Source organism: Triturus cristatus, chromosome 2_2 (genome assembly GCF_964204655.1).
Source record: "Triturus cristatus chromosome 2_2, aTriCri1.1, whole genome shotgun sequence".
NCBI classification, from domain to species: Eukaryota; Metazoa; Chordata; class Amphibia; order Caudata; family Salamandridae; genus Triturus; species Triturus cristatus.
The window spans coordinates 290,915,536-290,941,692 of NC_140582.1; the positions used below are offsets into that span (position 1 = coordinate 290,915,536).

The 26,157-nt window shown below is 47.4% G+C and overlaps 1 protein-coding gene across 3 annotated transcripts in view; it reads left to right on the top strand.

Moving 5' to 3' along the window:
* Positions 1 to 26,157, top strand: part of LOC146862153 (RNA exonuclease 1 homolog) — a 919,286-nt gene that overhangs the window by 46,154 nt on the left and 846,975 nt on the right. For all 3 annotated transcript variants that reach the window (XR_014978103.1, XM_085641330.1, XM_085641329.1), the window contains exon 2: positions 19,796 to 21,141. Coding sequence is in view for 2 of the 3 variants with exons in the window: in XM_085641330.1 (XP_085497456.1) it covers positions 19,796 to 21,141 (1,346 nt within the window). In the remaining variant the exon portion in view is untranslated. The remainder of the gene's footprint in view (positions 1 to 19,795; positions 21,142 to 26,157) is intronic.

Here is a 26,157-nt window from a genome sequence, read left to right on the forward strand (position 1 = left end):
CCACTGCAGGTCAGCCCAGCAAAGCACACAGCAAAGTGGTAGTTCCTCCTCACAGCTTCTCCAGCTCCTCATGGCAGTCTTCTTGATCCAGATGAGTTCTAAAGTTCAGGGGTCTGGGCCCCAGTATTTGTAACAAAAAATCCTTGATCTTGCAGGCAGACGGTATCTGTGCCCGGACAGAACCAGTTAGGCCTTCTCTGGTGTGATTTTCTGACAGATGAAATTGGTCCCCCTGTCAGAAACCTTCTCTCTGGGGAACCCCACGCAGGAAAGATCCCCATTAATGCCCGGCCCACCACTGGCACCGTCGTTGTCCTGCGAGGGATTGCCTCCGGGTACCGGGTGGCATGGTCCACCAAGACCAGGATGTACCTGTTGCCCATGGCTGTCTTGGGATCCAGTGGCCCCAGAGTGTCCATCCCTACCCTTTCAAAGGGTGTCCCAACAAAAGGGAACAGTTGGAGAGGACCTTTGATCTTCTTCCCACGCTTGCCACTTGCCTGGCAAGTTTGGCAAGACCGACAATGCACATCCGACTGCCTTCGCATTTGAGGCCAGAAGACGTGGGTGACAAGCCTGTCCAAGGTCTTGTCCTGCCCCAAATGTCCTGCCAAAGGCACGTCGTGAGCTAGACCCAGTAGGAAGGTCCGGAAGCGCTGGGGTACCACCAGCACACGGGCTGACCCAGGTTCCGCAACCTTAGGCTCGACGTACAGGAGATCATTCTCCCAGTAGGTCCAATGTGATCCGGACTGATCACCAGTCGCCTGGGCTGCGGCCTGCCGCCGCAGACCCTCCAGAGAAGGGCAGTCTTTCTACTCCTGGCAGAACTCCTCCCTGGTGGGACCCCCTTCTTGCTGCCAATGGGACAGCTCAGAGATGTCCCCCAGTGCGGCTACATGTTCCCCCTGTAGGCACCGGGGCGTCGCCCTCAAGGTCTGCCTCCTCCTGGGCCATGGGAACTTCGGTGGCCGGTTTCCCGTGCCCCAGCCCTTTCTCTTGGCAGGGACATGGGCCACTGTTTCAGGCTCCGGGTCCCTCTGATCACCATCTCTAGCAGCCATGGACCGAGTGGACACACATGCCCACTCTGGCAACCCAGATCGTTACAGAGCAGACAATCGACAGGCCCCCCTTCCCCCCCGAAGAACCTGCGCCACCAGACACTGGCGCTCTGAATTGTCGACTGCAATTACTTGGTCGAATGCCCCGGGGACTACCTGCCTCTCAGAGACCATGTGACACCGAATTGAGGTCACACTGGCTCCAGTATCCCCGAGAGCCTCTACCCTTCTCCCATTGATGGTCACCCAGGTGCTGTATTTCTTTGTGTTGGGGGGCACCTGGGCCCCTGGGACCATCTCACTGTCCCCTAGTGAGACGAGGGTCATTTCTGCAGGGTCCCCCACCCACCTCCTCCCCAAGTGCTACACTAGCCAACATCTTGGACTGCCCACCGGTGGGTGGCTGTGCCCCCTTGGAGCACCTGGGATCCCCTTTCATGTACCCCACCTGGTCACATTCAAAACATTTGTGGGGCCGGTCTCAGCAGGCTTGCCTGTCGAGACCCCTTGCTTCTTATCTCGGGGAGGATGAGAATCTTTACCCTGGGTGTTATTTTTGGGCCCTTTAGAGAAATCCTGTGTTTTACCCTTGTCCCCCTCCCCCCCACCTTTCTGCTGGGGACCCTGCCCACCTTTGGCTGAGTCTCCCCCAAACGCTTTCTTGTGGACCTTGGTACTCACCCAGTGGTCCACCTCCATAGCAAGCTTCCTGGGGTCAGTCAGCTTACTATCAACTAGGTGCTGGCGCAGATCTGCAAAGCATAGACTCAACAGGTGCTCCCATGCAATCCAATTGTATAGCCCCTGAAAATCTGTCACATTACTGCCCTTTACCTAGCCATCCAAGGATCGGCAAAACACATCTACACATTCCAACCACGTGTTGGCATCGGACTTCTTACTGGACCTAAACTGATCCCCGTACTTAACAGGAGTCAGACCATACTTGGTGAGGAGAGCTTTTGTAACTGAAGAAAGTACTGTTGTGGTAAATAGACCAGGTGCCAGAGATGTAGTTAAGTAGATTTATTGTTCAAGTAAGATAGTACAGGGTGCCCCACCGGGAGCAGCATCCTGCTGCTCAGCCCCTTCAATCTAACTGCTCATTCTTCAAAACATGCACACACTCCCAACATTCCATGACGACATACTCGTGCAAGCTGAGCAGCCAGGACTAGGAACTATAGGATGTAACAAAAGCATCCTTCATGTCTGGATAGGTGAGGAGATACCCCTTACCAAAAGCTATTAAAGTGTCCCTTGCTTCTTCGGGGAAGAGGGGCCATAATCCTGCTCCCAATTCTCTTCAGGGACCCCATTCATATGGATTGAGGCCTTGTACCCCTGGAACCACCCCTGTAAGTTGTCCCCCTTCTTGAACTCCTTGCCTACATTCTTAGGGATGTGCACTATTCTGTCTGCCTTCCTTGACGAGTTGCTGCCACCATCTGAGCTGGTTCTTTTCTCTCGATCCAGCTCCTTCATTCTGATTTCGCAATCTAATACCATTCTCTTCTCTTCCATGGCTAATCTAATTTTTTCTAGTTCTGTGGCTACTTTCCTTGCTTCCCGTCTGTCCTTCAGCTCCTCTGGGGACAGGCCACTGCTGCCTGGCCGGTAGGTTTCCCCCCCCTCCCAACAGCACATCCACCCTAGGACTAGGCTCCTCCACCTCTCCACTAAGATCTCCAGATTGCCCACTGGCGTTTCTGGCTGCTACCCAGGCCCTCTGCGCCTTTTGTAGCTTGTCCTTCCAAGTGAGTCCTCTGACTCGGACTTTTAGGTTTTTGCAAACGGATTTCAATTCTCTAAGAGTGTAGAGCTCCAACCTATCCTCCTCAAAGGCAATTTACATGGATGCAACGGATGATGCTATTGATTCCGGCATGACAAAGTAGAAAGTTCACCTGGCAAGATCACAAAAATCGGCCAAAAAGAAAACGGCTAATATGTGGTACGTAATGGTCTACGATATGGTAGTAGTGCACACCAATCACTGTAAGTCACGTGCAAACGCAAGTCCTATCCTTACCGCTGACAACCAATGTTAGAAATGGGATTTCCGGTAGGCTAGGGCAAGGGCCGAAGCCAGGCACACATCTCCACTCTAGTCAGGATAAGGGAGTTGCACTCCAAAAAAAGTGTTGAAGGCGGTGCTCGTCGCGGTGCTAGCAGGTCACGGTGCAAGCGGCAGCATCGTCGTTGCGGAGCGTTATCATCTGCTGACGAGCGGGAGTTGATGGTGCCGGCATCGGTGGGCCGAGGTGTGGGATTAGGGCGGTGCTTCGTGTGACTTACAAGCGGTGCCCTCAAACCACGGTGCAAGCAGCGCGGCGTCTATTTCGACGTGGAGTGGCGGCGGCGGGGAGGCCAAGGCGTCCTCGTGAAGCAAGGCGCTGCGGAGTGTGGTGCCCACAGGTCGCGGTGCGAGCAGAGGCTCGATGGCAGCGTCAACGGGCATAGTCAGTGAGACCAAGGTCGCGGTGCGGCTTTGCGGCGGTTCTCTCTGCAGTGCCAAGGCTTTGGTGTGAAGCGAGGCGGTGTGGAGTGTGGTGCCCACAGGTCACGGTGCAAGCAGCGGCTTGGTGGCGGCATCAACAGGCATAGTCGTGAGACCAAGGTTGCGGTGCGGCGGTAGGACTTCATTTGGGCCGGTGCTTTCTGGTGCTTAGCACCGGCACTTCTATCAGGGCCTGGTCTACACCAAGCTTCTGCACTTCTATGGCAAACTAAATATTATCACCACATTCACTGCAGGCGCACCTGGAGCAGACAGTATTGTTTGCCTCACGAGTGTTCACTGCTGGCTCAGGCAGGGCTAGCTACAATATTTCTTCACTCAATGCGTAAAGTCACTGACAGGGTCTTGTGATTTAATTTGTTCAATCAGAACTAGGGCCCGGGCCTGGCACACTTTGAATTGTGTTTGATTCGGACGTGCGTGGCCACTGTGGTGGTGTGCAACCTGGCCGGCTGCCCTGCACTGCAGTCCCCTCACTTTTGGTGCAGTCATGAATGCATTCGGAGTCCTGGACTGTGGCCGCAGCGCTGCTCAGATCGGACGGTGCCGGGAGTTCTTGCAGCTGGCTGAGTAAGTGTCTCTAACGGTTTGCAACGTAGGCCGTGCTGCCAGTCTCCGCTTTTCCAGGCCATCTGTACTGCAACTGGTGCTTGTGAGAAGCTCTCTGATACCTTCTGATCAAGTTTGCGCTATACACTGCAAAAGAAATGAATAGTGGAAGATTGCCTAATAGATCCCAACTACTTCCCAGCTGACTTTGGAGTGAATGATGGGCCTGTATTAGGGCCTTGTGTAGGCACCAGTGACCTATTTTAGTGCACTGGAAAACTTGCCCAAGCCTTCTATGTACGTGTAATATGCTGTGCTATATTCCAGGACTGGCTTTTTTATAATCGACTTATTTTGATGGATGTTCACGCTGCATTTCCTATTTTATTTGTCCACTGTGACACAGCCCATTTCCTTCGCTGCATGTATAGAATAATTCACTTTAAGGATGAGCACAGCACGTGCCGAGTTAAAGTATTGTACCTCATGTATGCACTTAAAGCCCGATGTTAACTACTACTTCACAAAGGCCAGTGATTAAATAAAAATATAAACTACAACACCCCTATAAAGTTGTCTAATATATTCCAAACAACCTGCTTGCCCATATGTTCCTTGTCAACACCTAGATCCGCATTACCATGGCTTTTTCCAGGTTGCCGAGCTCGCCTGATTTTACCCTTGCACCTTGGATTTTATTATTTTTGCTGTTTTACTTTTAAAGAGTATGTAGCGCACTCACCTAATCCAATTCCTTGAAACTAGCTGCGGTGCGGAAATGATATGACCAATTTGACTCAAAATAAGAAAATCCCACAAAAGCATGGGAACAGCAAGCATGATTGATTTATAAATCAACAATGGAAACCAGGCAACATACAACACGAAAAAACACTGATAGCGCACCATGGCGTTGAAGGGAGCACTGCATTCATAATGTGAATATATGCCCATTAAACGGCTGGTGAGCAGAAACAATACACGTCAGGGCTTGAAGGGGCAGCTCTGAGTCTGGGCGAGCAGACAGCCCATGCTAATTTCATAGTGCGTCACTTGGTGAATCTTTTGTTGTGCATTAAAAGGATACATTTGCCAACAATGGAACCTGACTAGCTTTGTGACTGATTGTCAGTGTGTAGGTGCAGAGTGGAGGGTGTATCCTCGTCAGTGCAAGGTGAGCAGCCTTTCTGCCCATATGACTGGCTGATGATCAGTCCGCCACTGTAAGTTGTTTAAGTATCGAGTGCGCCTTTGTGAGTGGTGTGCATGTGTAGTGAGTGGTGTGCTACTGCTGAATGAAGGGTGTGTCCCTGTGAGTGTAGGGTGAGCGCTGTCCGTGTGAGTGCAGTGCTAGGGTTGTGTCCTTATGAGCGGTGTGTATGTGTATTGAGTGGTGTGCTATATGGTGAAGGTGAAGGGTGTGTCCCTGTGAGTGTACGGTTGAGAGGTGTGTCCATATCAGTGCAAGGTTAACTGTGTCATTGCAAAGTGAGCAGTGTGCCTGAGTGCTTGCTGAGGGGTGGGCCGGTTTAGATGCAATGAGGGAGGTATGGCACTGTGAGTGATGTGCTTTTGTTGAGTACCAGGTGACAGCTGCGACCAGTTGAGTGCAGGGTTAGGCCCCTGGGCATGTTATGAGTGGTGTGCTGCTGTAACAGCTGAATGAAGGATCTTCCTCTGAGTGAAGGGGGAGAGTTGTGCCTGTATGACTTCAGAGGGTGCAGTGGGCACGTGTGAATGCAAAATGAGAGGTGTTCCGGTGTGAGTGCAAGGTGAGAGGTGTACCGGTGTGAGTGCAAGGTGAGAGGTGTACCGGTGTGAGTGCAAGGTGAGAGGTGTACCGGTGTGAGTGCAAGGTGAGAGGTGTACCGGTGTGAGTGCAAGGTGAGAGGTGTACCGGTGTGAGTGCAAGGTGAGAGGTGTACCGGTGTGAGTGCAAGGTGAGAGGTGTACCGGTGTGAGTGCAAGGTGAGAGATGTACCGGTGTGAGTGCAAGGTGAGAGGTGTACCGGTGTGAGTGCAAGGTGAGAGGTGTACCGGTGTGAATGCAAGGTGAGAGGTGTACCGGTGTGAATGCAAGCTGAGAGGTGTACCGGTGTGAATGCAAGCTGAGAGGTGAGCAGTGTACTTGTGTGAGTGCAAGCTGAGAGGTTTACCCATGTGAGTGAAAGGTGAGAGGTTTACCCATGTGAGTGAAAGGTGAGAGGTTTACCCATGTGAGTGAAAGGTGAGAGGTTTACCCATGTGAGTGAAAGGTGAGAGGTTTACCCATGTGAGTGAAAGGTGAGAGGTTTACCCATGTGAGTGAAAGGTGAGAGGTTTACCCATGTGAGTGAAAGGTGAGCGGTGTACTTGAGTGCAAGGTGAGCACTGGGCCTGTGTGAGTGCAAGGTGAGAGAGATCACCCTGTATGTGGTGTCTTTGTTGATCAGAGTAAATGGTTTCCCTGTCTGAGTGTAGTGTCATAGGTGTCCTCTGAGTGAAGGGTGAGTGGTGTGCCTTTCAGAGAGCAGGGGAAGCTGTGTGCTTTTGTAAAAGTATAAATTAGAAACAAAATCTAAGCTAATTTCGAATTGCAAGTTTCATTACTATATATATATATATATATATATATATATATATATATATATATATATATATATATATATATATATATGGAAGAAAAGGTATGCCCCTAGGTGGGACGCACTCACAGAGGTTCCGTAAAGGTCAGGGAAGGTCCGGTGTTGTACCCCACCCCAGCATTCCTGACGCGTTTCGGGCCAACGCCCTTCATCAAAGGTGAGCTGCTTGAAAGGAATACAAACAGGGCTTCCAGTATTTTTCCCTCTTTTATTCACAAAATTTGCCACAGGTGTGTATTTTTCGCATAGCATCCTGGGACTGGAAGTCCAAAAGTCTTTCCCATGTGGGCTGTATTCACTTCCCGGGCACTTTCACAACAATCCATCGTGAGCACAGCACCAGTGCCTCCCCCAGTGCAAACAACCATCCTCTGTTCCGTTTTCTGCAGCCTGGTAGAGCCGCAGCGGATCCACATGTGACATGGCGGTGCAGTCCCGCGACCGGGCTGGCCGCTAAATGTGGAAGAAAAGGTATGCCCCTAGGTGAATAAAAGAGGGAAAAATACTGGAAGCCCTGTTTGTATTCCTTTCAAGCAGCTCACCTTTGATGAAGGGCGTTGGCCCGAAACGCGTCAGGAATGCTGGGGTGGGGTACAACACCGGACCTTCCCTGACCTTTACGGAACCTCTGTGAGTGCGTCCCACCTAGGGGCATACCTTTTCTTCCACATTTAGCGGCCAGCCCGGTCGCGGGACTGCACCGCCATGTCACATGTGGATCCGCTGCGGCTCTACCAGGCTGCAGAAAACGGAACAGAGGATGGTTGTTTGCACTGGGGGAGGCACTGGTGCTGTGCTCACGATGGATTGTTGTGAAAGTGCCCGGGAAGTGAATACAGCCCACATGGGAAAGACTTTTGGACTTCCAGTCCCAGGATGCTATGCGAAAAATACACACCTGTGGCAAATTTTGTGAATAAAAGAGGGAAAAATACTGGAAGCCCTGTTTGTATTCCTTTCAAGCAGCTCACCTTTGATGAAGGGCGTTGGCCCGAAACGCGTCAGGAATGCTGGGGTGGGGTACAACACCGGACCTTCCCTGACCTTTACGGAACCTCTGTGAGTGCGTCCCACCTAGGGGCATACCTTTTCTTCCATATATATATATATATATATATATATATATATATATATATATATTCACTTAAAAAACCATAGGTTTCACACATGTTATAGTTAGCTGTACATTTCACTCGTAAAAAACCAATGAAATTCCACGTTATAGTTAGATCAGGTAACTATAACTTGCGCGCCCACAATAAACTGCTCATGACGTCACATATTACATCACTCATGACATGGTCAGTGACATCACTCATGACATCAATGATGACATCTGAAATTACACATTGTGGATTGCGGTCGCGCAAGTTATAGTTACCTGATCTAACTATAACGTGGAATTTCATTGGTTTTTTACGAGTGAAATGTACAGCGAACTATAACATGTGTGAAACCTATGGTTTTTTAAGTGAATTTGCAAGGTTTTGTAAATGATAATTCCTAACTATAACGTGTGTGAAACCTATGGTTTTTTCAGTGAATTTGTACGGTTTTTTAAATGCTAAGTTATGTATTTTTATTTTTTTTTCTGGTTTTTCACTGTGCTCCACCGTGCGCGCGCTGTGGGCGCTCGGTGCGCTTCGCGCAACGAGCACCCACGTTGCGCAGTCCATGCCGTGCGCGCCTCCCTTTTTTTTACACAGTAACATTTATTTTTTTCTCCCTTGGGGGTCCTTTAATTTATTTAATAGATGTGATTGTTACTTCTTTATTTATTTTTTTATTTTTTTTGCCGTGCGCGTACGGTAAGCTTACCGTACGCGCACTCCGCGATTTTTTTTAAAAATTATTAACTGTATTTTTCGTACTTTTGGGTCCTTCTTGGACCCCCTGACAAACACTAGGGGGTCTGCAACTCTCTTCGTTGCCCCCTTTTCACGTTCCCCACCTTTGTTTCTCAGTGCGAGAGACAGAAAATGGCGGCCGACACTTCCTGATTTCGACCGATTCGAATGTTTACAGTCATGTAACCACCAATCAGAATTGAGCTCGAGCACGGCACCGTACGCGTACGGTAAGCTTACGGTAAGCGCACGGAGCGCGCTTACAGATATATATATTGATTTAAATGGTATTTTCTCAGGACCTACTGAACAGATTTACACCAGACCTACAAAAAGCACATCCTTGACCTGAGGACTACCTCTCTGCCAAATTTCAAGTAATTCTGTTCAGCCGTTCGGGCTGTAGCTCGGACTAAAGGTCCTATGGGAAAATGCATGGGGAAAACGCGTTTTGGGACCCCCCTTTTTTCTCAGCCCCCGCTTGACGAATCCCCCCGAGACTTTCAGGGTAGGAGCGGAGCGTAGCGCCCCATTAGTTTTGAAAATTTCGCGAGGATTCGTCGACCGGCGCCAAAGTTATTCCAAATAGAATGTTGCGGATTTCCTATGGAAACACGGTCCTAACTATAACTATCTACTGGCGACCGCCAGTAGATAATATATATATATATATATATATATATATATATATATATATATATATATATTGAATGTTAGCATATGTTGGGAGCTCTTGAAAAATATGAATATTCATTTATCACTTTAATATGCAGTGCCTGTAGGTAGTAAGCATGAGCAAAGGTCAGCAAACATACAGACATAGCACAGGAAAGAGAGAGAGAGATCAGTTTTCCTCCATTTTAAACCAGCATTGTTAATGCTTTGGTTTCGTCTATGACCCGAGCAATATTGCCTCCGACGCCGGGCACCGTGTGCAAGTGGAAGTCTAATGCCCCGGGCGAGGAGGTGGCAGGAAGGGCAGGGCCGTGCCCTTAACTTAACCACTATTGTTCTAATAATCGTTGATCATTCGAATCATAAAAATATGCGGTTTTCTGTGTTTCACTTTCATCATATCTTTTGGAATCCTGATATATTTAGTTATTTATAATTCTTGTTTAACTTCTTCCCGGTGTGCAGTATGTTGGAATGCACCAGTTTTAAGTTTATTTCTATTCCACAACATCAAGCCTCATGCTTGTGCATGCAGGTGGTTCAGTACTGAGGCATTCCCTTAGCTCAAGCACAAAATGGTGCTTCCTTGCTCAAGTTTATCTAATACGACCCTTCAACTCTATGATGCAGATCACTTAAACATTGCTGCTCCTACTTCTGCCTCCTATGTTTTGCAAGGTTTGGTTTAAAGTGAACACTCAACGGAGGCCGCATGATGTCATTTCATTGTCTAAGTAGGATTTGGGGCCCATGTCCTATACATTTATTTTAAGTGCCAATCTGCTAAGTTGTCAACTGTTGTGATAGCTGTCACTAACGGACTATGTAGAATTATTTCATTGTGCATAAAAAATGTAAGGATTAGTTGTGTTCAGACGGATGAAAGGCTGAGCTATCTTAACTAACGTTTATGAACAATATCTGCAAAAACATTACCGGATACATTTAATTTAAGTATACACTTGTACCAGCATAACTTTTACTGCTCTTTCTTGGGCTTCCTGTAGACAGACTGAATTCTGCTAAAAGATCAGAGAATGTATTGGAAGCATGCTTTCTGGACATGCAAAGCAGACATTGCTTTAATCCCTGCAGCGTTCTTCCTTTTTGAGCACGTTATTCCAAAATATGAACACTCTGAACGTCCATGAGATCAGGGAGGGCCATACAGGTGGTGAAATATAGCTAACGTTTCCTGCTGCTGGCCACATTTGTCTGTTTGTTTGCTGGATGTCCCGAGACCCCAGAGGCCCCGCACTGTGCAGATTCTCATATTGTGCTTTGTGCCTAAATGTCACATGTTGTGGTGGTGATGCCTTTGTGGCAAACCACTATTGTTTGGGAGGAAAATCAGTAATCATTTAGTGCTAGCCCCAGCAGCGAGCGCAGATTCTCCTCATATGCTTTAAAATTTCATACGGTTAGTCCCAGGATGTGGTGGAAAATGGTGAAGTCAAAATAAAAAATATTGCCATAGCCATACAGCCCACATAATGCACATACCGACTCTGACAGCAAGATGGGGCATAAAGAAGCAAGACACCCATTAGAGAGAGAAAAGTTGATTTATTAGGAGAGGCATGCAACTAGCTTTCAGAAATACAATAAAAACAATCCCCTCCACACTAATACTCTCAACAACCTATGCGCCCACCCTTAATCACCCTTAATTTATTAACTCCCGCAAGCAAACAATCACAGCATCCACTACCATTCTGCTTCCTCTTCTTCCACCCACCCTCCTTTCATATCTCACCACTAGAGTAAGGGGGTGGAGCCAGTCGAGGACATGGGTGAAGCTTGGGTAGTGGGCGTGGCCTCCAATAAAAATGTGAGCACCTGGACTTAATGTTTTTTACAAATTAAGCATTGTGCGGCGGTGCCCTCTGCGTGCCTTCAGGCCACGGAGTCTGCAGTGGCGTCGTAGAAGTCTACTTGCTTTTCCACTGATACAGCACAAAACACACAGTACTCAGTGCTGCGGGCAGAAGGGCTTGAAGTCTTTGCTGTTCCTGAGACTTGATGAACAGGGGGCAAGCTCTACTTCAAGCCCTTGGAGAGACTCACAAATTAGGTTGCAGAAAGTCCAGTCCAGGCCTTTCACTGCCCAAGACAGAAGCAGCCATTGCAGGTCAACCCAGCAAAGCACACAGCAAAGTGGTAGTTCCTCCTCACAGCTCATCCAGCTCTTCTTCTTGGCAGTCTTCTTGATCCAGATGAGTTCTAAAGTTCAGGGGTCTGGGCCCCAGTGTTTGTACACAAAAATCCTTTGATCTTGCACGCAGAGGGTATCTGTGCCCGGCCAGAACAAGTTCGGCCTTTTCTGGTGTGATTTCCTGGCAGGAGGTGGAGACGGCATTGTCGGAGGCAGACCAGGCCCTTTGAGGTGCAAGGAAATATCCTTCCCCCCCCCCCCCCCCACATTCCCCCATTGCAGCCCAGGTCTATTCAACCCTTTCCTGACCTACCTAGACTATCTGGAGCCCCTCTGGCTCCCCAGCCTTCTGTCATCCAAAACCCAGACAGGCAATCCACATTCCAGTAGAGGCACACGGGGTGACTGAGCAAGAAAATGCCTTCTTTCAAAAAGTGGTATTTTCAAACACAGAATGTAAAAATCACCTTCACTAAAAGATGCATCTTTAGATTCTGAGTTCAGGCATACTATACTTCATTTTCCTACCTAATTCCCTGGGCCAGTTAAGTTTATAAGATGTTATAAACAAACCTCCCATTCTCTCCTATGGGGAACCGGTAGCCTTGCAATAGTGAAAAACGAAATTGGCTGTAGTTCACTATCGGGACATGCCACACACAAACACTCTGGTATTTCCCACCTTTCACATACACTGCACCCTGCCCACAGGGGTACCTTGGGCCTACCTTAGGGGTGCCTTACATGTCAGAAAAGGGAAGGTTAGGGACAGGCAAGTGTGTGCACTGGCCAAGTCGACATGGCAGTTTCAAACTGCGCGCAGACTCCGCAATGGCAAGTCTGAGGTACCTATTCAGGGCTACTCACGTGGGTGGCACAATCAGTGCTGCAGGCCCACGAGTAGAATTTGATTCACGGGCCCTGGCACATTCAGTGCACTTTACTAAGGACTAACAAGTAAATCAAATATCCAATCAGGGAAACGCCAATCCATAACACAATTTACACAGAGCGCCTGCACCTTCCCACTGATAAGCAGTGCGAAAAGTGCGCAGAACCGTTACACCAGCAAAAACCGAGTCAAAACCGGGAGGTCAGGAGGCAAAAACTCAGGGGAAACACGCCAAAAGATGGCAAGTCTAACAATCGTACATTCAACCCCAGTCAAGAGATCTGGGTTAAATCCATTGTTCTTTTTCTCACCATGCCACCCCTGTTTACACCCAGCCATATGCAAATCAGTCTTGACCCTGTGCCTCATAGGAACAGTCCAGACCGAACTGCCAAGCCAGGTCCTCCCTGGACCGGAAACCAGCATCCTGGGACCAGTTTCTGGGTATTATCCTTGATCAGACAGGCTAGCTTGAATCCAGTGGCACAGTAAGCAAGGGACTCCTGTCTGGGCATACCCATCCCACTTAGGGTGACAAGTACTTCGCAAATAAATGATGGACGAAATGCTGAATAAATCATACATTCACCCCCAGTCAAGAAATCCATTGTTCTTTTGCTCTTTCTAAGTTTGTAGAAAGGCATTTTGGGGGCCTTGCATCTTGTCAGTTTCCTTGGGAGGAGACTGTAATGTATGCTCTTTTACTGCAAGATGGAAAGGGGGGAGCTGCAACTTAAGATCCTGCAGCAAGGTTTCCATGGCTTATAGCAGTGTGGTCAGCTGTTTGGGATTGGGGAGCACAAGCACGTACCCCTCTGAATTTATGGGGGTCTGTCAATTCAACTGCAGTTTGTGCACGCTTTATCAGATTGTTCAGGGTCTCCTATTTGCTGTTGATGCCCGTGATAAGGGTAGCTAGAGAGCTGAGGATGTCTACTTGAACTTCTATTTTGTCTGAAGGATAGGATAGAGCTGTGGCCATGGCGTGACTTGTGGTCAGCAGGGAGGGCAACACGTCGGTTACTTGTGTGGTTAGAATGGATGAGTTGTTGGTTGACATGTGATGGCCCTGGAATGAGGAGTCTGGCTTGCAAGGATGGGCACTAGATCTTGGGATGCACTATTCTCTGCTTTCGGCACCTATTTCAGGCATTTCTTCCTTGAAGAGGCTTGATGTAGATGAAGGAGGTCCCGGTGAGAATGAGAATAGTTAAGTTGAAAATCCTAGAGCAAGGTGATGCACAGCGCCCCTTCTGACTCTTTTAAGCCTGCCATAGGCGAGTCTGGATGGTGAGTCCAAGCAAGGCGTTTCCAATTTGAATCTTATCTGCGTCTTATGGGTTCAAGGTCTGCTGGAAATACTGGGCTGTCTTGGCTGGGTTTGTGCTGGGTTTTTAAAAAATATATATTTTTATTTGCATTTTCAACCAAACAACCAACGTGGTACAGATGGTCACACTTGCTCCCAGGTCCCCTCTCCCTCGCCCACCCGCCTTCCATAGCCTCTATCCATTACATAAATCCACCATAAAGTCAGCTCTAGAACCAGTGACATATTGGGGAGTCTACCCCCCTCTCCGCCTGCCCTCCCCCATTGACTGTTGCACATGTCCCATAGCACTCCGTCCTCAACCACAGTGAAATTCGAGGATGCCCACCCTTCACTATACAGGGTCCAGCACCCCCATCCAGACCATGATACCTCCTCCGTTTCCCCCACACTTTTCGGAACTTGTAGTGGTCCATTCCCCGTCTCCATTCCTCCAGCTGTGGGGGTAGCACCGTCTCCATGCACGAGCCACATCACTTTTCGCCACCACTAGCGCCAATAATGCAAAGATAAGGTGTGGGCGACTCAAATCAACGTCGTGGGATATTCCCAGCAGCACAAATTTGGGTTCTAGGGGAGGTGTACTCTCAAGCACCTTACTCAACTCTCCCATTATTTGTGCCCAGAATGTGTGGATGACGGGGCAGTCCCAGATGGTATGGTAAAAGTCCCCCTGCGGAAGGTCGCAGCGCAAGCAATTGGGATCACTTGCCCGGCCCATTCGGTGGAGTCGAGCCCTGTCGAAGTATATCCTGTGTAGTATTTTGTATTGAATGAGTCAGAGGTGTGATTTGATCGCAACCTCCCTATGATGCATCAAGGCAGCCTCCCAATCCACCGTTGTACTGTTTTGTTTTATCCCTCAGGTCCGAACCAGAGTGACGGGTGACTGAATACCCCGAGAGGGCTATGAAGCCTGAGGGGCTATAGGGAAACGAAGAATGACTCCTGCCTGTGGCGACTGCTGGCCACATCTCCTTATGTCGAATCAGTGAGATTAGGGGCGTCGCTGGGGAACAATCTACTCCAGGCTGTGCTCTTGCGCCATGGGACGAATTTTTGTGGTGCTCGGGGAATTCATTGTACCATCTGCTGTGATATCTGATGTTGAATTAATTAGTGCTGGGATGGCGTCTTCCAAGGGATCTAGGGTGTCAGCCTCTGTAAAAGTAACTGATGCTTGATTTGTCGACAGTTGCAAGAAGTTCGCGATCAGGGTTCTAGAAGCAGGCAGGGGCTATGTTACTGTGTCGCCTCTTGGGGTTGCCTGGGAAACCAGGGACACTGGTAGACTGGAGGCTGCTGGTTCATCTGGAGGTGCCTCTTGATCTATATCGGTGTCATTCTGAGTCCTCCAACGCTCGAGGTGCTTAGACTCCGTGGTGTGGGCCCTTGCCCTTCTGGGTTTTAGGGTAGTCTTCGCAGCCATTCTGCCTGAAATCTGGCCAGTGAGATTGTAGCAAGATTATAGCAACTCATATGACTGCTGTTGGACAGGTGGCCGGCTTCTGGTTATTACCAGTTGCGGCTAATTGTTGACTGTGGACAGCTGCAGATGTTACTGTTTCACAGCTGATCTTTTACTGCTGCTGAGCTGGTTGCAAACTGATTCTGCCTGGTTTGCCTGGATTTATCCGGAACTAGAACAGGGCAGGGTGACAACGTAGTGAGGTTGAGGGGGCTAGATGCAACAGTAGCTAGCAAGGCTGTAATGGAGATCGTGGCACTTGTGGCACCTAACACCACCTTGCACAGTGCTCTCGCCTGGTGTCCGGACCTTTGTTTCTGGTGTGGGGGGAGGGTGGTTATAGAGACTGTAGGGCTTAGTGATGCAAAACTGGCCTTGTAGGCAGGTGATACCAGCCCCCCTTCCCCCTTCTCCCCCCTCCCCCCCACTGCTGCACCTACCTCCCAGCTCCTGCCGTGGAGACAAGATAGCCCCTGGAGACCTCCTGCATCCTGAGATTAGGGGCAGCTGGTGGCGGTGATGGTGGCGGTGATAATGGCAAGTGAGGCTCACCAGGTGCGTCCGCAAGCCGCACCCAGAGCTAACCGGGCTGCCTCCACAGATCGCCCGGGACTCGCTCTCCGTGGCAGCCAGCTAGGGCCGTTGCACTTGTACACTCCCGGTGCCTCGAGAGAAGCTGGGGAGCCTGCAACGCAGAATTGGATAGTTGGGAGCTGTATCGGGAGCTTGGTGTGTCCCGGCACTGCTCTTTCCGGCGTGTGATGTCAGATCCGCATCCGATAGAGATGCACGTCCTTGTTGCAACCCCCCTACCTATTGGCATAAAACTATCCAAATTGAGTTAATGGTCATTTTAGCATGACCATAGACTTTCATTCTTAGCGGTATATAGCCATTATAGCCCTTTAAAAAATATTTTTAAAGTAACTTGCTCAGAAGTCAATACACTGGGATTTGGGCCAGTTTATTGTTAGCAGATTTTGCAGTTGAGTTCTTAAGGGCCACATGAAAGGACCAAGAGTGCCTGAAATCTGTCAATTTCATTTTTCGTTGTTTTCACTGCTTTGATAGGAATGTGTGTTTAATTCAGCTAATGGTAGTGGATATCCTTTATTTTGTAAGAAGGTTGCTTGATGCAATAGTGTTTACGTTCCTAAATTCGGCAACTTATACTACTTGTTATAACTCTGACAAAATTAAAATTTTAATAGCTATGCATTTCAATGTGTAAGATATAGGTTCGATGCACCAATTATTGGTGAATGCTTTTTTTTCTAAACGTTTTTTTTTTTCAAGATATGAAACCATGCAAAGTACTGTGATAGTTAACCTGAATAGAACATCATTGTATGGAATCCTGTATAAGAAATTTCATGATCTCGGGCCATTGCACCTATCAATCCACCCAGAAAAACTCCTCCAGTGTACAGCCCTCTGAATGTATGTGGTTACATAACAAAGCACCAAAAATCTTCTAATGGTCATTAAGAATAAAGGGCATCCTGTGTTTCTTATATACCACATATACCACTTATAGCTCGAATTTTCTCCCACTTCTGTGTGTAGTCTTGACCCACATGCACAGCCTTCTCTACACCCATACAACAGTTATTGCCACATCACCATTCATCCAAACGTGGTACTTAACGTTTTACCTTAGTTTCGACTGATGTTACTCTGTGCTAATATTTGACCTATATTACATAGGACCTTCTTATATTTAGGTGGTTCATCCTCTTCTATCTCAAGCATGGCCAGTCGTTGGTCCTATTCTAACTGTAAACTAATAGCCATCACCACATCAGTGTTGACTGTGCCCCAGCCGCCAAATAGGTCTGCGCACCCCTAGGTTGTGTGATATAACACCTTCCTGTAGGTAGTGCATATGGGGTCGGAAACCAGACTTGTTTGAAGCAATTTACACTAGACAATATTGTAAGTTGAATTAAGTGCAGGATGGACTGGATAACCCCTTTCTGGGATGAGTTAATTTAGTCTGTCATCAAAGGAAACAGTTTAACTTGACTATGTTCCATTTTAGGTTTCTGATTAAGTACTCCATGAGTATAAATATCATGTTAATGCTGGGTGTGGCCTTTTCTATCATTTCCCTTCATAAGCACTTTAGCTTTCGGTCATATTCTCAATTTCACTGCAATCCAACTGTTCATTCGCTTGTATGTGCTGCACATAAAGGTTTCTGTAATGTTCAGCATCTGTTAAAACAAACTCAGCCTTAAGTGTAGTGAGCATTGTAAGCCTGCCTCCACCCACCAAGTTTTCCAACTTTGAGATCCCTATGAGGTCTAATGTGCTACATTTCCCCAGTTGTGACCCTTTAACATTCTCCCAAACACATAATGGTGTCTCCAGATTAACTAGGCACGGTAGACCTGCTATATCAACCAATTACAATGCCTTCCTCAGTAAATATAAGGTATGTCCTATTTCCCATCGCCAAGTCCTCTAGCTAGACCAGGGATTCATCCTGCAGTGAGATGACCTCCAACTGCGGCAACAAATAATTTCCTCTCTAACATGGCCACCACTATGCAGGGGTGTCAGTCAGACCAGTGAAATTATGGGGATCTTTGAGTGTTACAACTGTGTGTGAAGGGCAACATCTATTACTTTCTTTTTTTTTATGGGACTCTGGGGCAATGTATGGTGATTTTTATAGGACTTATAGGAACCGTGGCAGTGAGATCATCTTATAAATTGTTACCTTACCCAAAATGGACAAGAGGCAACATTCCAATCCTCAAAATCTCTCCAAGTCTCTTGCAAGGATACTTCAAAGAAGATGCTTAAAATGGCTCTTTAAGGGAGCAATGCGCTATAGCCGCCCCTAAAGGATTCCTGAGCTGAACCAATACAGATTGGTCCAATTAACACTAAATCCAAGGTATCCAGCAAACATACTAAACATATCCATAACCTGCAAGATTGTAAATTCATGGTCAGCCTAAAATAAAAGTATGTCTGTTATAGTGAGATGTAGCCTTACACACTGTCCCCTCACCAAAAACCCATCATAGGTTGAATAATTGCTAACTCAATCTGCAAGTGGCTCCGTAGGCTGGGCAAAGAATATGGGGCAAAGGACACCCCTCACTTGTGCCCTGCTGTACTTCAAACACACATGTAAAACGTCAGTTTAACCTAACCAATACTGTTGTAGACTTATAAAGAAAATCAGTCCATGCTAATTAACCAGGTAAACTCTTTGGCCTATGATAAATCCTTTAAACACTCAGATGGAATGAATGCTCTTTCAGCCTCCAGGACACTAATAACTAGTGGGCCCTGGAGTCTGACAGATTCCTAGATGGAACCATACAACTTCTTCTAGGTACACATAGTAGATCTATAAGGCATACAACTGAGTAGATTTGTGAACCCCCCCTCACCATCTGTTTGTAAATACTTTCTACAAAATTTGTTTCCACATTAATTCGTTTCAAGCAGCAATAAGATTGCCGCAACAGGCTGGTATAGTTTACATGAGTGCAATGATTCAATAAATAGTATCTCGGTTTCCTCTTCCTGTGCTGCCTCAAATATTTAACAACGTGATGTACAGTTCACTTTACATCCTCTTAAAAACCTGTACAGGAAGGCCATTAGGCCCAGAGATCTGCACAGACTGTAACTGATTAATCTTGAAGTCCATCTCCTCTTCCAGTACACTGAGCTATTGGTTGTGCGCCGAAGTCTTGGATGCAAGCAACTGAGCCTCCCGGTCACCTTAAGCTCTTCCTCTAAATGCTTCATGGTCTAACCACGGAGGACCATCTTGTATGGCTTTCCCAAAATCAGCCAAGAATCCATTAAGCCTTAATTTTGTGCAAAATAATTAGCAGTTGTCTCCTACGTTTAATTGCGACCTGATTTTGGTGCTCACGAACCTTCAGTTGTCAGAAACCACTCCGATTTTGAGTGTTCTCAAAAGGTGAAATACATTGAGATGCCCCCTGGCCAAAATTTACACTTTACTGATTGGAAACAGGTCATGGAGGGGCAAAGCAGTAATCCTAGAGTAAGGTGTATCTGCCTCCTAACAAACAGAATGTTGTCTTGATTCTCCTAGTACTGTGATAAACTTAGCCAGACCTGTTCTGTAACTGAATGGGACCTGCCCATGTATCCCTGTGCCGTCCAGCCCCTTGGTTTATGGCATCCTTTAAATCTGCTTCCCTATACCCCCCCCCCCCCCCCCCCCACACTCCCAACCACTGGGGCTTAGCATGTCCAGTAGCAGATAGCTTGTCCGTCAAGGTATTCACCTACAACTTTGTTGGTGCATGAACACCCACCTTCACTTGGTCTTGGGCCCCTGCATCTGCTTTTGCATGCTTCACATTTGAAGTAAGCCTCTGCTAACCAAGTGAACGTTAGGACAATCTTTGTTTAAATATCTTTAAACTTTTATACAGTCTCTATTGATGACAAAATTGCTTCTTCCTTAGATACAGCTTTAATTGCAATTTAGGAGATCTTATACGTCTCGAATATAGGGTTGTTTGTTACTGGCCCCATTAGCCTTTTCTTGGCTGAATTGTTTGTGCAGTTAGACATGACATACATTTGCCGTTTTGATATTTATGGATGCATGTTTGTAACTATATTAGCATGTTTGGTATTATTTAATAACACTTTCTCATCCACAGAATTGGGGAATAATTTACAAGAGCTAGAAAGAATTAAAAAAGCAATTGAAGATGTCAAAACTGAAGTGGAAGAAGAACAAATGAAACTGTCGCTATACAAGACCGAGCCGAAATCGCCTGAGACTATTGTGTCTGCATCAGTAACTGATGTGAATGAAAATGAGACATCCTGCTCCTCAAAAGAGGTGCATACCTCTGTCAAAGGCGAGGAAAAAGAGACTCCTGTCACCAAAAAACTGAGCAAAGCAAAGAAGTATGTTGTCGATCGTCGGTGTCCAGCTACTGATCTTGAGTATGACCCCTTGTTAAATTATTCTGCAGGCCTTCTGTGTTCCTCTAAAGCCAAGGTGTCTAAAAATGGTGCAGCAAGATTAAAGCGTTCAAAAGCATTGATTGGTGAAAGCATAGAAAATAATACGAATAATACTTCAAAAGTTGCATCACCCATAAAAGTTGAAATTACGCTCCAGGTATCGGACGATGATGATGATCTAGTCATTGATGAGCCTCCTTTACAACCAGTCTTAAAAAAACCTCGAGTTATGAAAAAGAGCTGTTTACCGGGACATGTGGAAATGAATGGGTGTGTTAACTCCAGAGAAGACGGCTCAAAGAACACAGATAAGTATGTTGAGATTATTGAGAATGATGAGGCCAAACTGGCTCCTATTTCTGTGGACAGATGCGACAGAAACCAGTGCACGTTGGTGAACAAGCAGCTTGAACAGCATCTGGAGCCACCGCATGTTTTAAAGGGAAAAAAACATGATGATAAATCTTCTGTACTGCTAGATACATCTTCTGTACTGCTAGATAGAACACAAGCAGATGAGCTCGTTGTATTAACTACAATAGAAAAAGAAGAATCCAAGAAAGAAGAATCAAAGAATGAAAGCTTTTGTCAGTTATCCGAAGCTCTTCCTCGGTATAAAGAAATAAATCATGAGCGCCCTATACACAGTGGAGACATTTCAACATCAGAATTGCAGTGTGATGTTAAAGAGAGCGCAGTGTTGGTGCAGGACTCTTCCAGTCCTGATTTGGCACCAGTGCTACAAGCACACAAGGTTTACGCGTCCGGGAGCATGATTTCAAGTGGCATTGTTGTTCCATCGAGCCAATCCAATTTCATCAAAGATTCAAATACACAAGAGATTGTGAAGTCCGAGCATGGCAAGATTATGGTTAAAGAAAGTGAAGTAATTGTGGTGGATTCATCTTCAGAAGTATCAGACAATTCTGAACAGGATATCGACCTTTCTGATTCAGATGACCCAATGGAAGAATGCCTCAGAATCTTTAATGAATTTAATGAAAGTGAACTAAAGAAAGAAAGTAATGACCAGGTAAAATCTGACTGTTTTAATAGTGTAGAACATACTCATGCGATTAATAGGAAAAACTGTTCACATTTTTATTCTTACAGGTTTTATATAACTTGGAGCCATTAAGTGATGTTAGTGACAACTTTTTGGCAATTATTAGTGAGATTATGTGGCAGTACCATAATCTTTAAATACTGAAAAAAGTAACAGTGGCTAGTCATATAATCTTTACTAAACGAGATGAATTGTCTAACCTGTGCTAATACTTTCTCATATTTGGAGGTCCTATTTGACCGCACTGGCTCATGGACACAGGTTGTTAATCTAAGGAGATTGTTATTTCCTAAGGCACTGGCAGCCTTGAGACTAATTCTGACAATTATTAGTGAGATTATGTGGCAGTACCATAATCTTTAAATACTGAAAAAAGTAACAGTGGCTAGTCATATAATCTTTACTAAACTAGGCGTCTATTGCACATAAATGATATACCCTGTGCTTATGTATGCTGATGACACGGTGCTTATGGCACGCACTATAGTCTTCAGAAGGTTTTATTTAGCTTTGCAAATTTTATGTCCAATTTGGGTCTTACAGTCAATGCATCCAAAACATTCATATTAAAATGTGGCTTGGGAAGCAACAAGTGTCGCCCGTTCTTCTTAGAGATGAATTGTCTAACCTGTGCTAATACTTTCTCATATTTGGAGGTCCTATTTGACCGCACTGGCTCATGGACACAGGCTGTTAATCTAAGGAGATTGTTATTTCCTAAGGCACTGGCAGCCTTGAGACTAATTCTGGCAGAAAATTGGGTAGACTCCGCCCCCCCCCGAACTACTTCATATTTATAAAGCTTAATGCGTGTCAATAGCGACCTATGGAGCAGGCATCTGGGGACACACAGAAGTGACAACTTTGCAGAGGGCTGAAAACAGATTCCTTAGACATCTGCTTGCTGTGCCGGCTAGTGTCTCCACTTTTAATTGTCACTCTGAATTGGGCTTATCGCATTTAGAGGATATCATTGGCATTCAACCAATTCTTCTGTGGCACCACATTTGGACTACAGAGCAGACCATCCTAAATCGCCAAATGATCAGCGACTGCTGTGGGTTAGATGGGGCTTCACACATAGGATGGCTTAAGTATGTTAAGGAATTTTTGTGCAAATTAGGCCATCAAGAATATTTTGATAACCCCATCACTCTGACTAAAGTAGATAGGAAAGTTTTTAACCCCTACGATGCTCATGACGAGCTGGAGTAGTCATGGAACACAGTGGGCGTGTGTTCATGATGAGTCCAGCTCGTTGTGAAACATCGTGTAGGAAATCCCTCTGGCCAAGAGGCTCATTTCAGTTTGTTTATACGTGCTCAGGGGGCTATCTCAGCCCCCTGAGCATGTAGAAACTCAGGAGAGGTATGATTGGAAAGGGGAGAATCCCTAGTGGATCCCTGCTTTGGGATTGCCCCAGGATGGCGATCCCCAAGCAGGGATCCACCCACTAGGCACCAGGGAGGGGGGAGCGGCCCCTTGGGCAAGGGCCTTTGCTTCCCCCATAAATTGTTTTGGCACCATTAGTCTTTCTGCCCCCCGGGGGGGGGGGGGTGGGGTGGGGTGGTAGAAAGTCCACTAGACACCAGGAATTTTCTAATAAGTACTTGTTTAGGGGTGGGGGCTGCCCAAAACTGGCATGCCAATGCCCCCCCCCCACAATTACAGCCTTTCTGACCCCCTTGGGGGGTAGATGGGGGCAGCAGCCCCAAATCTGCCCCCCCCGGGGGGGTAAAAAGCCCATAAGACACCAGGGATTTTCTTATGGGGTATTAATTAGGTGTGGGGGCTGACCAAAACAGGCATGCCGATGCCCACACCCCCGGCCACAAAATTAGTCTTTCTGCCCCCCCCTGGGAGGCAGATGGGGCAGTAGCCCCCAATCTGCCCCCCTGAGGGGGCAGAAAGCCCACTGAACGCCAGGGATTTTGTTTTTGCAACATTTTTTTTTAGGGTGGGGGCTGCCCGAAACGGGCATGCCAATGGCCCCAACCCTCCACCACCATTACAGCCTTTCTGCCCCCCCTGTGGAGCAGATGGGGGCAGTAACCCCCAATCTGCCCCCTCATGGGGGCAGAAAGCGCTGTAGACGCCAGGGATTTTTGGGGCAAATTTTAATTAGGGTGGGGGCATTGGCATGCCCGTTTTGGGCAGCCCCCACCCTAATTAAAATTTGCCCAAAAATCTCCCCGGCATCTAGTGGACTTTTAGCCCCCCCCTGGGGGGCAGATGGGGGGCATTAGCCCCCAATCTGCCACGCAGGGGGTCATAAAGCACTCTAGATGCCAGGTTTTTTTGGGGGGCAAATTTGAATTAGAGTGGGGCAGCCCAAAACGGGCATACCCATGCCCCCATCCCCTCCCCCGCAAAAATTACAGCTTTCCTGCCCCCCCCCCCGGGGTTGTGATGGGGCAGTAGCCTCCAATCTGCCCCCCCCCCCCCCGAGGGGGCAAAAAGCCCACTAGACGCCAGGGATTTTTTGGCACATTTTTATTAGGGTGGGGGCATTGGCATGCCAGTTTTTGGCAACCCCTACCCTAAGTAAAATTTGCTAAAAAAAATCCCTGGTGCCTAGTAGGCTTCCTGCTCCCCCTGGGGGGCAGATGGTGGCATATGCCCCAATCTGCACCCCCAGGGGGTGCAAAAAGCCAACTAGTCGCCTGGGATGTTTTTGGGGCAAATTAGAATTGGGGTTGGGGCAGCCCAAAACGGGCATACCCATGCCCCCACCCCCGCAAAAATTACAGCTTTCCTGCCCCCCCCCCCGGGGAGCAGATGGGGCAGTAGCCAACAATCTGCCCCCACGGGGGGGCATAAAGTCCACTAGACTCCAGGGATTTTTTGGGCAAATTTAATTGGGGTGCGGGCATTGGCATGCCTGTTTTGGGAAGCCCCCACCCTAATTCAAATTTGCCCAAAAAACTCCCCTGCGTCTAGTGGACTTGTAGTCCCTCCTGGGGAGCAGATGGGGGCATTAGCCCCCAATATGCCCCACCTGGGGGGGCAAAAAGCCCACTAGACGCCAGGGTTTTTTTGGGGGCAAATTTGAATTAGAGTGGGGCTGCCCAAAACTTGCATGTCCATGCTTCCACCCCCTAAACAAAATAGCCACAGTGTTTCTGCCCCCCTTGGGGGCATATCAGGGCAACCTCACCCCCCAATATCCCTCCGCCCCCAGGGCGGCATAAAGCAGACTAGGCACAGATTTGTTTTTAGCAATATGCCTACCTGTCGATTTGGGGCCCTAGCGCAGCCGGCACATAGGGAAACCTAGCACACCTGTAAATTTTTAAAAACTACACACCCTGGGGAATCCAGGATGGGGTGACTTGACTGCCTCTCACCAGGTTATGTTACCCAGAATCCCTTGTAAACCTAAAAATTTGTCCAAAAAACCACTTTTTCCTCACATTTCTGTCATGGAAAGTTCTGGAATCTGCGTGGATCCACAAAATTCCACCCACCCCACGTTCCCCAAAGTCTTCTGATAAACAGTGCCTCACTCGTGTGGGAGGCCCAAGTACCTGCGACAGGCAGGGGCCCAAAACGTATTGCGGCGACATCAACATTGCCTATCAAAAAATGTTTTGGGCCCTTGCCTGTCGCGGGTACTTGGGCCTCCCACACAAATGAGGCACCATCTTTACCGGGAGACCTGGGGGAACGCTGGGTGGTGGGAAATTTGTGTAAGCCCGGTGATGCCACAACTTTCCCACACAAAAATGTGTGAAAAAAGTGATTAATTTTTTCAGCAAAAATAGAGGTTTGCAGGGGATTCTGGGTAAGGAAACGTTGGGGGATCCACGCAAGCCATACCTCCCTGGAAGCCCCCGGGTGTCTAGTTTTCAGAAATGTGTGGGTTTGGTAGGTTTCCCTAGATGGCCGCCGAGCACGGGGCCAAAAACCCAGGTGACCCCCCTTGCAAAACCAGGTGGTTTTGAGATTGGCAATTTTGATGTCGCCTCACTACGTTTTGGGCCCTTGCCTGTTGCGGGTACTTGGGCCTCCCACACAAGTGAAGCACCATTTTTTCCGGGAGACATGGGGGAACGCTGGGTGGTGGGAAATTTGAGTGAGCCTGGTGATGCCACAACTTTCCCGCCCAAAAATGTGTGAAAAAAGTGATTAATTTTTTCAGCTAAAATTGAGGTTTGCAGGGGATTCTTGGTAAGGAAACGTTGGGGGATCCATGCAAGCCATACCTTCCTACAAGCTCCCGGGTGTCTAGATTTCAGAAATGTGAGTTTGGTAGGTTTCCCTAGGTGCCGGCAGAGCTAGGGTTCAAAAACTGCAGTTAGGCACTTTGCTCAAAAAGGGTCTTTTTTCACTGCAAAATTGAGGTGTGACCACGTTGCGTTTTGCGCTGTTTCCCGTCGCGGGCACTAGGCAGACCCGCACAAGTGAGGTACCATTTTTTTCGTAAGCTTTGGGGAATGCGGGGTGGGTGGAAAATTGTGGATCCACGCAGATTCCAGAACTTTCCACCACAGAAATGTGGGGAAAATGTGGTTTTTTTGACAATTTTTTAGGTTTGCAACGGATTCTGGGTAACAGACCCTGGTGGGAGGCAGTCAAGTCACCCCATCCTGGATTCCCCTGGGTGTCTAGTTTTCAAAAATGTATAGGTTTGCTAGGTTTCCCTAGGTGCCGGCAAAGCTAGTTTTCAAAAACTACAGCTAGACACTTCGCAAAAAAAAGGGTACATTTTCATTGTGAAAATGTGGTGTGTTCACGTTGGGTTTTGAGCCATTTCCTGTCGTGGGCACTATGCCTACCCATGCAAGTGAGGTACCATTTTTATCGGGAGACTTAGGGTAATTCAGATTTGTAAAGCAACTGTTATTACCTATTGATTTCTGATGCATTTCTGCCTTCCAAATGAAAGACATTGTGTAAAAAAGAAGTCATTTTGAAAAATGACCGATAATTCTCATGCTAGTATGAGTATTCCCAAATTCGAAAATGTGCACATGTGTACTT